A 14,404-nucleotide genomic window follows, 5' to 3' on the forward strand; every position below is an offset into this window, starting at 1 on the left:
ACCTCCAAGTTTTAGGAGACAGAGGCAGAGAAGCCGAACTAGATATTGTGATAGCCTAAACTGACTCACTGGTATCGTCTTACAGGCTTTAACAGTCAAGTTTTTCAACACTCCAAGACGGATTTGAACGGCTTGTATGAAACTAAAACAAAGTGGATAATCGATGTCAGCTAATCCAATCGCAGCAAAGTCGAAACAAAAAAAATCTTTTTTCTTACCTGTGGAGGTGGATGAAGAGTGGAGTTTATGGTTTAGCCTGTGATGCAGCGCGCCTTTTTCTCTCACTGCCGCCCTGGGCTCGAGCTTCTGATCTTGGGGGTGGTTGATTGCCGATGGCTCCAGTGGGAGGGAAGAGATTCACAGTGAGAGTTGAATATTTTTACGGACGAAACAGTAACTCCCAGCACACACATATTGTACAGCTGTAATCGTGCAGTGGAATGTTTCATGATCGACTGCATGCATTGTATCTTTGTTGATACCACAGACTTTGTCTTGTGTCTTGTCATGACAACTCCATACCAGATATGATTCTTCCGTTACCGGAGTTATATCAAGCCTCCCCGCCACCTGCCCGTTCGTCCTCCAGCTGCCTTGGTCATCTTGTCGGAGCGGCTAAACTGACCGCTGATCGAATGAACCCACTTTGCGAGGCTCAAGTCCAACCATTTTTGATGGTCGATCGCTCATGATGAAAAGTTGTTGCGCAGCTTGTGGAGAGGCTTGAGAGGTTCGGCCAAGGCATGGCGGGGCATTTTAGTGTCCCTGCAGCTTTTAATGGAATGTTACAATTGGACGCCTTCAGGGAACTACTGCTGAATTGGCCAATTACAGTGCTCCTCAGCCCACAGCGGGGAGCACCCTGCAAGACAGCAGACAGCCTGCTGGGAGATAAAAAAAAAAGTTTCCCAGGGCCGCTTTCATCCAAGATCTCTTCTTCTTCTTCCTCTCCTCCCCAAACCCTCGCTCTTCCAGCATTTTCTTCTCCCGCAACTCTTGTTGAGGCTGATGATTGCGAGGTAGCTTCTGACCTTACCAGGGTAGCTCTGAAAACGAGTTAACTTGCCGGCCCGTCGCTCGCAATCTCCCTGTCCTCTCGCGGCGACCCCTCCATTGTTTCTGCCCCGCGCTTCTCTGGGTCCTCGTTGATATAACCCAGCGCAGGAGCTTATTCTTTCTCTTTTTTGCTTCAATTATATATCACAACCATCACAATGGCTTTGGTTCCTCAGCCTCCCGCCTCTGCTCGTCAGTTTGGCGCCGAGGATGATGGTCTCGTCTGCCTCGAGCTTGAGGATGGCTCCTCCTTCCAAGGTTACAGCTTTGGTGCCCAGAAGAGCATTGCTGGAGAGCTGGTCTTCCAAACGGGTATGGTGGGCTATCCCGAGTCCGTGACGGATCCTTCGTACCGCGGCCAGATCCTCGTCATCACTTTCCCTCTCGTCGGAAACTATGGTGTCCCCTCGCGCGAGGCCATGGATGAGCTTCTAGGCGATCTGCCTGCTCACTTCGAGTCTAGCGAGATTCACATTGCTGGTCTCGTTACAGCTTCATATGCTGGCGAGGACTTTTCTCACTTCCTTGCCACATCTTCTCTCGGCACATGGCTCAAGGAGCAGGGCGTTCCCGCCATGTACGGCGTTGACACCCGTGCCTTGACCAAAAAGATCCGTGAGAAGGGTAGCATGCTGGGAAAGATGCGCCTCGAGACTCGCGGCCTTACCAATGGCTCTGCCAACGGTCAGGTTGATGGCGCTCTCGCTGCTCTGCCTCTCGACCACTTTGAGCAGATCGAATGGGTCAACCCCAACAACAACAACTTGGTGAAAGAAGGTGAGTCCTCCAGCGTTTTCGTGCTTGAAGACGCATGCTCATATCTATGTAGTATCTATCAAGGAGCCCAAGCTCTACAAGCCACCTCCGTCGGTCGCCCGTAAGCACCCGTCAGGGCGTACTATCCGTGTTCTGTGCCTCGATGTCGGTATGAAGTTCAACCAGCTAAGGTGCTTCCTCAAGCGTGGTGTCGAAGTCCTTGTTTGCCCTTGGGACTACGATATCGCCGGTGCCATTGACGACTTTGATGGTCTTTTCCTCTCCAACGGTCCCGGTGACCCCGCCGTGCTCGAGACCACCGTTAAGAACATCGCTACCGTCCTCGAGAAGAACGAAATCCCCGTCTTCGGTATCTGCTTGGGTCACCAGCTCCTCGCCCGTGCTGCTGGTGCCACCACCAAGAAGATGAAGTTCGGTAACCGAGGTCACAACATTCCTTGCACCAGCATGGTCACTGGAAAGTGTCACATCACTTCTCAGAACCACGGTTTCGCTGTCGATACCGACAGCCTGACCAACGGCTGGAAGGAGCTCTTCGTCAATGCCAACGACGGTAGCAACGAGGGTATCTACCACACTGAGAAGCCTTACTTCAGTGTGCAGTTCCACCCCGAGAGCACTCCTGGTCCTCGCGACACCGAGTTCCTTTTCGATGTCTTCATCAACACCATGGCCAACTGCGCCGAGAAGCCTGAGCTCCTCAAGACCCCCGTCCTCTTCCCTGGCGGCACAATCGAGGAGAACGAGCGCCTTCACCCCCGTGTCCACGTCCGCAAGGTCCTGGTTCTCGGAAGTGGTGGTCTCAGCATCGGACAGGCTGGTGAATTCGATTACTCTGGTTCTCAGGCTATCAAGGCTCTGAAGGAGGAGGGCATCTACACTGTCCTCATCAACCCTAATATCGCCACTATCCAGACCTCCAAGGGATTGGCCGACAAGGTTTACTTCCTTCCTGTCAACGCCGACTTTGTCCGAAAGGTCATCCAGTACGAGCGTCCCGATGCCATCTATGTCACCTTCGGTGGACAGACTGCCCTCCAGGTCGGTATCCAGCTCAAGGATGAGTTCGAGTCCCTTGGTGTCAAGGTCCTTGGTACACCCATCGACACTATCATCACCACTGAGGATCGTGAGCTCTTTGCCCGCAGCATGGATTCCATCGGCGAGAAGTGTGCTAAGTCCGCTTCTGCCAACAACATCGACGAGGCCATGCACGTCGTCAAGGACATTGGCTTCCCCGTCATTGTGCGTGCCGCCTACGCCCTTGGTGGTCTCGGCAGTGGTTTCGCCAACAACGATGACGAGCTTCGCGACCTCTGCAACAAGGCCTTCGCCGCCAGTCCCCAAGTTCTCATTGAGCGCAGTATGAAGGGCTGGAAGGAGATCGAGTACGAGGTTGTCCGTGATGCCCAAGACAACTGTATCACCGTTTGTAACATGGAGAACTTCGATCCCCTGGGTATTCACACTGGTGACTCTATCGTTGTTGCCCCCTCCCAGACCCTGTCCGACGAGGACTACAACATGCTGCGAACAACAGCTGTCAACGTCATTCGCCATCTCGGCGTCGTCGGAGAGTGTAACATTCAGTACGCCTTGAACCCCTTCTCCCGCGAGTACTGCATTATCGAGGTCAACGCTCGTCTGTCCCGATCCTCAGCTCTCGCCTCCAAGGCCACTGGTTACCCTCTTGCCTTTATCGCTGCCAAGCTTGGTCTCGGCATTCCCCTCAAGGAGATCAAGAACTCAGTCACCAAGTCCACCTGTGCCTGCTTCGAGCCCTCGCTCGATTACTGTGTGGTCAAGATGCCCCGATGGGATCTCAAGAAATTCACTCGTGTGTCCACACAGCTTGGTTCCTCCATGAAGAGTGTCGGTGAGGTCATGAGCATTGGTCGATCTTTCGAGGAAGCCATCCAAAAGGCTATCCGAGCCATTGACTTCCACAACCTCGGCTTCAACGAGACCGAGGCCCTCATGAGCATTGAGGATGAGCTCCAGACCCCCTCCGACCAGCGTCTGTTCGCCATTGCCAACGCCATGCACGAGGGTTACACCGTCGACAAGATCTGGGAGCTCACCAAGATTGACAAGTGGTTCCTCACCAAGCTCAAGGGTCTCAGCGACTTCGCCAAGAGAATGACCGGCTACAGCACCACCGACATCAGCACCAGCCCATCCATCCTCCTCCAGGCCAAGCGTCTCGGTTTCAGTGACCGTCAGCTCGCCAAATTCTGGAGCTCTAACGAAATCGCTGTCCGCCGCATGCGACTCGAAGCCGGCATCCAGCCCTTCGTCAAGCAGATCGACACCGTCGCTGCTGAGTTCCCTGCCTTCACCAACTACCTCTACATGACCTACAATGCCTCCGAGCACGACGTCAACTTCGACGATCACGGTGTCATGGTCCTCGGTTCCGGTGTCTACCGAATCGGTTCATCAGTCGAATTCGATTGGTGTTCAGTCAGAGCCATCAGAACCCTCAGAGCAACCGGTTTTAAGACAATTATGGTCAATTATAACCCCGAAACGGTATCCACTGATTACGATGAAGCTGATAAGCTTTACTTTGAGAACATTAACCTTGAGACTGTTCTTGATATTTACCAGCTTGAGAACTCGAGTGGTGTTTTGGGTGCTATGGGTGGACAGACCCCTAACAACATTGCTTTGCCTCTGCACCGTGCTGGTGTCAAGGTCTTAGGTACTTCTCCTGAGATGATTGATAACGCTGAGAACCGATACAAGTTTTCTCGTATGTTGGATCGCATTGAGGTTGATCAGCCTACTTGGAAGGAGCTTACTAGCTTTACTGAGGCTCAGGACTTCTGTAACAAGGTCTCTTACCCTGTGCTTGTCCGACCTTCTTATGTTCTTTCTGGTGCTGCCATGAACACTGTTTACTCTGAGAAGGATCTTAAGAACTACTTGGACCAGGCTGCCGAGGTTTCTCGAGAGCACCCTGTCGTTATCACCAAGTACATTGAGAACGCCAAGGAGATTGAGATGGACGCTGTTGCCAAGGATGGTAAGGTCATTGGTCACTTCATCTCTGAGCACGTTGAGAACGCTGGTGTTCACTCTGGTGATGCTACTCTCATCCTGCCTCCTCAGGATTTGGAAGCTACTACCATCCAGCGTATTGAGGAGGCCACTCGCAAGATTGGTGCTGCTCTCAACGTCACTGGTCCTTTCAACATTCAGTTTATTGCCAAGGACAACGATATCAAGGTCATCGAGTGTAACGTTCGTGCCTCGCGATCTTTCCCCTTCGTTTCCAAGGTTATGGGTGTTGATCTGATTGAGATGGCTACGAAGGCTATCATGGGCCAGCCCTTCCAGGCTTACCCTCCCACCGATCTTGCCCCCAACTGTGTCGGTGTCAAGGTGCCTCAGTTCAGTTTCTCCCGTCTCTCGGGTGCTGATCCTGTTCTGGGTGTTGAGATGGCCTCCACTGGTGAGGTTGCTTCTTTCGGTGTTGACAAGAACGAGGCCTACCTTAAGGCGTTGATGTCCACTGGCTTCAAGATCCCCAAGAAGAACATCCTCCTGTCCATTGGTTCTTACAAGGACAAGCGTGAGATGCTTCCTTCTGTGCAGAAGCTTGAGAAGATTGGCTACAAGCTGTTTGCTACTTCCGGTACCGCCGATTTCCTCCAGGAGCACGGCGTCCAGTGCCAGTTCCTCGAGGTTCTCGGCAAGGAGGAGGACCGCAGCTCCGAGTTCTCGCTCACTCAGCATTTGGCCAAGAACACCATCGATCTGTACATCAACTTGCCCTCCAACAACAAGTACCGCCGTCCTGCCAACTACATGAGTAAGGGTTACCAGACTCGTCGTATGGCCGTTGACTACCAGATCCCTCTTGTCACCAACGTCAAGAACGCCAAGATTCTTGTTGAGGCCATTGCCCGCCACTTCGAGCTTGAGGTCTCCAAGCGCGATTACCAGACCAGCCACCGAACTGTCGTTCTCCCTGGTTTGATCAACATTGCCGCTTTTGTTCCTGGTATTGCCTCCGCCAACAGCGATGATCTCCAGACCGTGACCAAGGCCTCCATCTCTGCTGGTTTCAGCATGATCCGAGTCATGCCTCTTGGTGTTGATGGTGCTATCACCGACGCCATCACCCTCAACACTGCTCAGCAGAACAGCCGACGAGGTGGTTACTGCGATTACAACTTCTCCGTGGCTGCTACTTCGGACAATGCTGACCAGATCAGCCACGTCACTGGCGAGGTTGGATCTCTCTTCATTCCTTTCAACCACCTCTCTGGCAACATCAGCAAGGTCGCTGCCGTCACTGCTCACTTTGACTCTTGGCCCAACCACAAGCCAATTGTCACTGATGCCAAGCTGACCGATCTGGCTTCCATCCTCTTGCTTGCCAGCCTTCACAACCGTCGTATCCACGTTACTTCGGTTACCAGCAAGGATGATATCAAGCTTATCGCTCTCAGCAAGGCCAAGGGTCTCCAGGTTACCTGCGATGTTTCCATCTACTCGCTCTACCTCTCCCGCGAGGAGTACCCTGAGTGCGAGCGTCTCCCTACCGCTGCCGACCAGAAGGCTCTTTGGTCACACATGTCTACCATTGATGTGTTCTCCATTGGCAGTCTCCCTTACCGCCTGGCTACTTCGCTTGGCCACAAGGGTGATCCTCACATGGGTATCTCCGACGCTCTGCCTCTGCTCCTGACCTCTGTTGCTGAGGGTCGCCTTACTGTCGACGACATCAAGGACCGTCTCTACACCAACCCCATGGAGATCTTCGAGCTTCACGAGCAGTCTGGAACCACCATTGAGGCCGAGATCGACCGCCCTTACACTGTGGCTCCTGGCAACTTCTGGTCTCCTTTCGAGGGCCGCCGCATGCGCGCCTCTGTTCAGCGAGTCACTTTCCAGAACACCACCGTCTGCCTCGACGGTGAGGTTCTTTCTGTCTCGCCTCAGGGCAAGGACATGTCTTCGCACATTGCTCCTCCCATGTCGCCCCCTGTCAAGCCTACCACCTCGATTGCCCAGACCACTGACTCACCGCAAGACCGCCGACTTTCCATGTTGGGTGGCTTCCAGCCCCTGAACCGTCTCCGCGGTGTCGATGCTGTTGGCGCCACTCTGCCTTCGCACGCTCGTGGTGCTGCCCCTGTTGATGAGCTTGCCCCTGGCCTTCAGCTTCAGCCTCTAGTCAGCTCTTCGCTCCAGCAGCTCCTGTCTCAGTCTTCGTCGTTCAAGAACGCCCACGTTCTGTCCGTCAAGTCCTACAGCCGAGCTGATCTCCACCTGCTCTTCACTGTTGCACAGGAGATGCGTCTTGGTGTGCAGCGTGAGGGTGTCTTGAACATTCTCCGAGGTCGCGTCCTGACCACGCTCTTCTACGAGCCTTCCACCCGTACCTCGGCGTCGTTCGATGCTGCTATGCAGCGTCTTGGTGGTCGCACCATCGCCATCTCCACCTCTCACTCTTCTGTCCAGAAGGGTGAGACCCTCCAGGATACCCTCCGCACTCTGGCTTGCTACGGTGATGCCGTTGTCCTCCGCCACCCCGAGGAGACCAGCGTCCACGTTGCCGAGAAGTACAGTCCCGTCCCCGTCATCAACGGTGGCAACGGCAGCAAGGAGCACCCTACCCAGGCCTTCCTCGATCTCTTCACCATCCGTGAGGAGTTGGGTACTGTCAAGGGCTTGACCATCACCTTCCTTGGTGACCTTCTCTACGGACGACCTGTGCACTCTCTTGTGTACCTGCTCCGACACTACCAGGTCCAGGTTCAGCTTGTTGCTCCCAAGTCCCTGGCTCTTCCTCCCAAGGTCCGCGAGCAGCTTGTTGCTTCTGGTCAGCTCCTCTGCGAGTCTGAGACTCTCACTCCTGAAATCCTGGCTCGCAGTGATGTCCTTTACTGCACACGTGTGCAGCGCGAGCGTTTCCCTACAGAGGACGAATACCAGCGAGTCAAGAATTCTTACCGCGTGGACAATGCTTCGCTCAAGCATGCTAAGAGCTCTTGCATCGTTATGCACCCTCTTCCCCGCAACGAGGAGGTTGCTGAGGAGGTTGATTTCGACCAGCGGGCCGCGTACTTCCGACAGGTAAGCATTCCTTTCCACGTCTCATCGATCACATTTGCTAACATGATACTTAGATGCGCTATGGCCTTTACTGCCGCATGGCTTTGTTGGCGTTGGTTATGGCTGATTCGTAAATTATGTGATGGATGGGTTTGGAAAAGTTTCATGACAGGATCTTTCTTTGTCTTTGGTTGGGAATTTGTAATATTTGCTTTCTGAAAGCCGGATAGAAATTTGCGTGCGTTAGCAAGCATTCCGGATTATGACCGTGAACGATCTTTGATGTTATAGAATGTGTAAACGCGACTCACGTCGTTGCGTATGATTCATGTATGTTATGTATATTATCTGTATGTACGTCGTATACGTATATACGTTTATTTAATGTTATTACTTAATTACTTCATCCGTGCGTTCCGTCTGTTCTGTGTCGTGTATGTGCTTTGTTTTATTTCTTTTGGTGTTTAAGCCATCATGACTGCAGTATGCTGGTTGCTTGGGTTTTAAGCCTCTGCATCACTATGGTCTTACAGATAGAATGCTTATGTTGGTTGCACTTGCAGCTTGTCTGTACCTGTGTTTCTGTTCCTGCATCTTCAAATGTCACCCTACCAAAGCTGAGGACTTCGAAGATGTCATGACTCCACCGTGTACCACCAAGTACGTACCTTTTTCCCTCTTAAACATACCATCTCATCGTATGCCTCAGAGACAATCTGTGAGTCAACCCAATCCAATCGCATGATCTCCCACAGGGACAGAATTATATATAAATCAATCAATGCGTCTTCTGATACCAAAACTCAGTGCTAGATTCTTTTCCACTGCAAAAATGGCTCTTCATTCAGCAGACACCTCAAAGCTCATCTGTATGTTACCCCTCCCACTATGCGACAATCACCATCATGACTCTGCTTCACTTTTACCAGTGACTAACACTTCATAGTCGCCCCTGCTGGCCATCAAGCCACGGGTCAGGCGGAGCAATTCACAAAAGGAACCCTTGTGCGCTCTCAGCTTAACCCGGAATCTCCCATTCCTCAATTCCATGCTTGGTTCTCGCGTGCTCAAGAAGACGATTCTGGTGTCGAACATCCTGAGTCCTGCACCTTATCAACCGCTTCTCTTCCCTCAGGTCGTATCTCATCCCGCACAGTCTACCTCAAGGAGCTCGATAAGCGAGGATTCGTCATCTACACCAACCTCGGCACTTCGCGCAAGTCAGCAGATATAGCAACCAACCCACGCGCAGCGATGCTCTTCTTCTGGGAATCCCTACAGCGCCAGGTCCATGTCGAGGGACGTGTGGAGAGGATCTCCAGGGAAGAGAGCCAGCACTACTACGACACTCGCGCGAGAGGGAGCAGGATTGGTGCTTGGGCCAGTAAGCAAAGCCAAGTGCTTGAGCCTCAGGACGAAACCGACGATGGACGCAAGCAGCTAGAGGGATGGGTGAAGGAGGTTGAGCAGCGATTTGAAGGACAGGAGAAGATTCCTGTACCTGACTTCTGGGGAGGCCTGAGGATTATCCCTGATAGAATTGAGTTTTGGCAGGGAAGGGAGAGCAGACTTCATGATCGTTTTGTGTATGAGAGAGACGAGGGAAGTGAGTCTGAGGAGTGGAAGCTCAAGAGACTGAGTCCTTAAGAACTATCAAATTCTACTTACTCAATTTCGAATCTTTAGCCAGGCGAAATAAAAAAGAAACATCAAAGGCAAAGTGTTTAATAGAAAGCTTCCCTACACAAATCATTGAGAACACCATCCTGTGGGCCAGTCTTCTATTGATGGTATCTCTATCTCTGTCTTGGTCCGACAATAACATTGCACAGTAGCATCACATATAAATCCAGACTTCAAAGCCGGCATCAGTTGCCGAGTACTCGCCACCCCGGCATATTCCAAGACTTATCGAAATCATATCACGAGTTTTTCTTAGCTGCGGTGAACCCTTACTGAGAGATCGGCGGCAAGCAGGTGGGTATTCCTAAGGAATGCTGGCACGATATGGCATGATATTGACAATGGAACGTGCGCCAAGAACGAAAAGAGTTGCGGAACCGGGAGCCATTTATAGAACATTACAAAGTACGTAGTTATTGACTAGAATACGGAAAGGGGTATGTGTAATCCTAGCCTCAGATGCCATGTCCATGGCCAATGCCATAACTTATTCCTTGATTAAAGAAACTCAAAAGGTTCCTCCTCAATAATGCCTCCCAAACGTGTGTATAATACCGTAGAACAATGCTATTTCCGCCCTATCGCCCGAGCCCGATCAGGGATGTGAAAGAAGGGGTCTGATTCCCAAAACGACACACAATATCATGTATATATCACGCCGGATCGAGTCAACTCGCGGTCAAGTCAATCCACAAACAATCGCTAAATGAGTTGGTATCCACGGTAACGCCTCGTTAATGCCCAAAGTCAGAAAACGCCGTTTTTTTCTTCCTCTTTTCCTTTTAATGCTCTCAGTCTCGAGCCTGGAAATGGTTGAAGTAGTCGTTGCAAAGCCTCGAAGGCTGCGGGGTAGTCGCCTGGCTGGCCTCGGCTATCGGGGTATCGACTGGAGTAAGGGATAGGCCCAATCCCAAGACTGCCGATCCTGAGCCGAGTGTCTTGGAGCGAGAGTGACTCGGCACGTAGTGGTTGATGTTTGTGCTGTCGTCACTCTCCTCATCGCTGTCCATGGGCATGTACTCATTGAGCTCCCAGTCAGGCTGCTGAGCTGCGAGTTGCATGTCAACCATGGCATCTGTCAGGCAGTCTTCTTCGCAGAGAGGCATGATGCGGTAGTTGAGATTCTCCATGATGCATCGTTCGGTGGCATTGAGCTGTTGGTGAGACCACATGCCATGACCCCATGCCTTGCAATAATACTGAGAAGCATCCTGGGGGTCCTCTGTAAACTTGACAGCAATGACGAGAGCCGCTAGGATGATGATCTCTGGGTTGACTGAGTCAATGTGTAACTGTTGTCGCTGAGGCATGATGGGCGTGGGAGGAAGGGTGTGTCGCTTAGACGTGGGAGAGAAGTAGTCGGACAGCAGAGGGCATGAGAGGCGCCAGCGGCGGGCGAATCGAGAATCGAGGCTATCGAGGATGCATACTGCGAGAGCCACAGTCTCAATCGGAAGATTGGCTCGGCTCAAGATGGCCTGGACGAGAGGGACCGAGGCCGTGGCCAGTGAGGCGGATGATGGAATAAGATTGACAAGGTGTATAGCCGGGCCTGTGGTAAAAGTTAGTACTGAAAAGTTCCATATATCAAATGCATCGCGTGGCATGACATAACAGGAGATGCAAGTACAACGTGATGCTCAATGCAAACAAAGTTGACTGATTTCCTGCTTGTTTTGCTCGCTTTGCGATAAGGCAAAACTCACCTCGGAATCGAGGCATCAATGGCTCTCCATCATCAAGAGTTGTTCGTGGTGACTGGGCTGCAGACGAGTTACGGGAGCTCGGTGGTGGTGTGGGTAGGTTGGAGAGAGGTCGATAGGTAAAGTAGCCTTCGAAGCGGCAGTTCTTGTCGTTGTCGGTCATGACGGACTCGTTTCCCATCTTCATATCTCGGTTCATCTTTTCGTTTATTGGTTTCGTCGTCCGATTTTCAGGTTTAAGCACTCCCAAAGGTCCTTTCTCATGATTTGGCGTAGACGTATATACGTAAGTATGTGTGAGCGCGTGCGCAAAACGAGTAACGTAACGTAGAGTAGAATGAATAAACTCGTTTTGTCTACGAAAGTCTCTTAAATATTTCAAGAGAACTATAATCACGCGAGCACACACACGTCAAGCCACGACTGCATACAAAAGTAAGTTTATGATGCAGATGTAGCAAGATCAAGTTGGGAGGGGGGGAAGAGAGAAGTTATATATCCCAAGCTGATCCAAATACAGTAACTCTAACGTGCTGTAGTAAATATAGGCCAAGGCCTAAGACAAGGGGGAGGGACCCGTTCACCGTGAGAAGTAAGGCTGAGCAGTCTGCTAAACCAGGATCTTTCACTGCAGTCTCTCTCCAGTTGTAGCGGTGGAAAAGGCGGCTGGTTAGGTGTGGTGGATGTTCAGTACTAGGACAGGGGGCGGCCAGGGGGGCCTAGCATCTGGGCTAACTTGGCTAAGTTACTGCACGGCTTTATTCTAGCCAGCAAACGGCGGACCCTGTCCTGGTTTTTTTTTACTTTTACTGCTTAGTCCTTGGTCTTGGTCTAGTTTTGGTCTTGGACGAGATCACAGCCCATACGTACATATGCCTAGATCTAGACCATCAACTGTGAAGCTTGATCCTGAGACAGCGGCTGAAAAGTACAAGCAGATACGGGCTGTGGCGTTTTCCAAATGATCAAATGCTGTGTTGTACTGTAACTCCAAGCCAGGCACCGTATGTACTGTAGATCCCTCGTTTTCTTTGATTTGATGTCCAGTGTTTTTTCTTGGCTTGGTTCAGCTTTTTTCGGGGCCGCCCGTACCTACAGCACTAAGGAGCACTGCACTGCACTGCAAGATGCATTGCGGAGTACGTATCGATCGTATTGCTTCCATTTATTTTTGGTGCACAAAAAGTTGTTTTAAAGCACCACCAAACAACTTTGGACTCCCCGGCGTGGCGGAAAGTGGACCTTGGACTTGGAATAATAGTGGATATGTATGCTGGACTGAGCCTTTTTCTGGCCTGTATTCAATCTTTGTCTTCCATGTCTGGAAGTCATGCTGTAATACTCCGTACTAATTCCAGATTTCGGGATGGTAAAGTCCCCGAGGCTTGTGGTAAGAAAATTCACCAGCCAAGGCATTTCCGACTTTACAGCCCCTGAAATTATGGGCTGGCTGCTTACATGACATCCCTAGCTCACCTCAGCTGAAAGCCACAACAGCTGTCACAGATGACGGGTCGTTGGTTCACCACTACCATACGCATGGGTATCGCCGTGAATCATGATGCGCTCAAAGAATTGAGATGAATGAGGCTGCTGACCACTGGCTTGGGCTTGGGTAGCTCCTGGTACCCAACGGCTTTTGGTACTCCATCGTCAGTATTTCGTACGAAACAACAGCTCTGGTCCTTGTCGCGTGGCTGACAACCAAATCAGGGAAATGGTGCAATATGAGATCTACAACAAATCGGTTGCGTGGGCAATTGACAATTGTGTGTGTAGAGCCACAGAGTGGTCTGCCCTCTAATAAGACAAAGCTGCGGCGCTATAGGTAGTGATGCGCGGGTTTCGGTTCCTGACTAGTCGAGAGACACAGTTCATACGTCAACGGTGCGTCTCGTCCTCGATCGATTTCCCAATCAATTGAGATGAATGACGAAACTTTCTCTCTTGACGCCGCTTCCAACTGCAGCCAAGGACTTTGTGAAGCAATCGGGTCCGTCATGGGAGAAATGAGCACTATCATCTCAAACAAAGATCGTCGAGGATAGCACACCCACTGATTAAACTCATGGATAGTGCCTCGGGAATCCAGGTCTCATGAGCACCTCAAATGCACATGCAAGCGCCCAGTCATGAGGCACCATACAGTATGGATATACTTGTGAAACATACGTCAAGGCTGGCCTACTACCACACGGCGGCAGTTCTCAGGTGGCTTTTGAGCGGCACTGAGAAACCTTATTCAGCTTCTTGGGCTGTGCTACAAGTCAAAAGCTTCAGCTTTGTCTTGAGCGAGATCGTGGCCCGTGGCAGATCTGTGAGGCAGAAAGGACTGTCTCGGTTCACTGTCGCTCAGTAGCCATCATTCGTCCGAGACAGACGCCACTGGTGAGTGTTTTCTTTTCTTGGGTCAGTTGCGGTGGACTTTGCCCACTATGGGACCCCCCATGCATGGCATCTGGGAGCAAGCAATGGCGGCACAGTAATAGAGTAGCTTTTGGGATTGGGGAGAGGGGGCTGATAGCCTGTGCGGCGCTCATATCATCATATCATGGGGATTTTGCTTTTCCCGGTTGAAGTCTGGGCATGCTGCTTCCCATATGCACAACGGGCTTTGTCCTGCACAAAGTCGCGTGCTCCTCCACTGAGTTGGCCGACTGATGGCTTGTGCCGAGCCCATCGCCGAGAAAGACCCCTTTTTCCAACTCACTTCGCTTGTTTGAGTATAGCCAACGATGGCAGGAGAAGATCGTCGTCATCCCTGAATGCCCGTGTCAGAGCTCGGACTTGGCGCAGTCCAAATCCGTATTCTAATGTTCTCTTTGACAATCTCTGTGTTGTAATAATAAATTGGATGCCGCTGGGGCTCATTTTGGTCTGGAAGCCTAGAAGCTTTGATACTCAAGAGGCTTGACAATTAGCCTGGTGGGCTTGATGTAGGTAATACATCATTAGCGGCTGACAAGGAGCAAGATCCTCGCCAGAACGGAACTGCAATGCCTGCATTTGCAAGGGACCACCGGCTCGGGATCTGACAACGATCTTGTGCATCAGCAGATTTCCGACTCTGTTCAATTTCGACATTCCTCAAAGGTGGCTCATTTGTTTGAGCTTCA

At 51.5% G+C, this 14,404-nt stretch overlaps 3 protein-coding genes across 3 annotated transcripts; 2 read left to right on the top strand and 1 right to left on the bottom strand.

Moving 5' to 3' along the window:
• Positions 1-954: 954 nt before the first annotated feature.
• On the top strand, positions 955-8,308 carry B0J16DRAFT_279875 (uncharacterized protein). Its single transcript, XM_046123874.1, has 3 exons — positions 955-1,833; positions 1,886-7,923; positions 7,977-8,308. Exons 1-3 carry the CDS (start codon positions 1,215-1,217, stop codon positions 8,034-8,036), a joined length of 6,717 nt encoding a protein of 2,238 aa, XP_045989796.1. The 5' UTR covers positions 955-1,214; the 3' UTR covers positions 8,037-8,308.
• Positions 8,295-9,967, top strand: B0J16DRAFT_329947 (uncharacterized protein). The gene is made up of 2 exons (XM_046126378.1): positions 8,295-8,771; positions 8,849-9,967. The coding sequence occupies exons 1-2, from the start codon at positions 8,684-8,686 to the stop codon at positions 9,547-9,549; spliced, it is 789 nt and encodes a 262-aa protein (XP_045989797.1). The 5' UTR covers positions 8,295-8,683; the 3' UTR covers positions 9,550-9,967.
• Positions 9,968-11,740, bottom strand: B0J16DRAFT_329950 (uncharacterized protein). The gene is made up of 2 exons (XM_046126379.1): positions 11,292-11,740; positions 9,968-11,137 (listed from the first exon to the last, which is right to left on the bottom strand). Exons 1-2 carry the CDS (start codon positions 11,485-11,487, stop codon positions 10,377-10,379), a joined length of 957 nt encoding a protein of 318 aa, XP_045989798.1. The 5' UTR covers positions 11,488-11,740; the 3' UTR covers positions 9,968-10,376.
• Positions 11,741-14,404: the final 2,664 nt, after the last annotated feature.

Source organism: Fusarium flagelliforme, assembly GCF_020744385.1.
Source record: "Fusarium flagelliforme strain FIESC 12 MPI-CAGE-AA-0113 chromosome Unknown B0J16scaffold_1, whole genome shotgun sequence".
NCBI lineage: Eukaryota > Fungi > Ascomycota > Sordariomycetes > Hypocreales > Nectriaceae > Fusarium > Fusarium flagelliforme.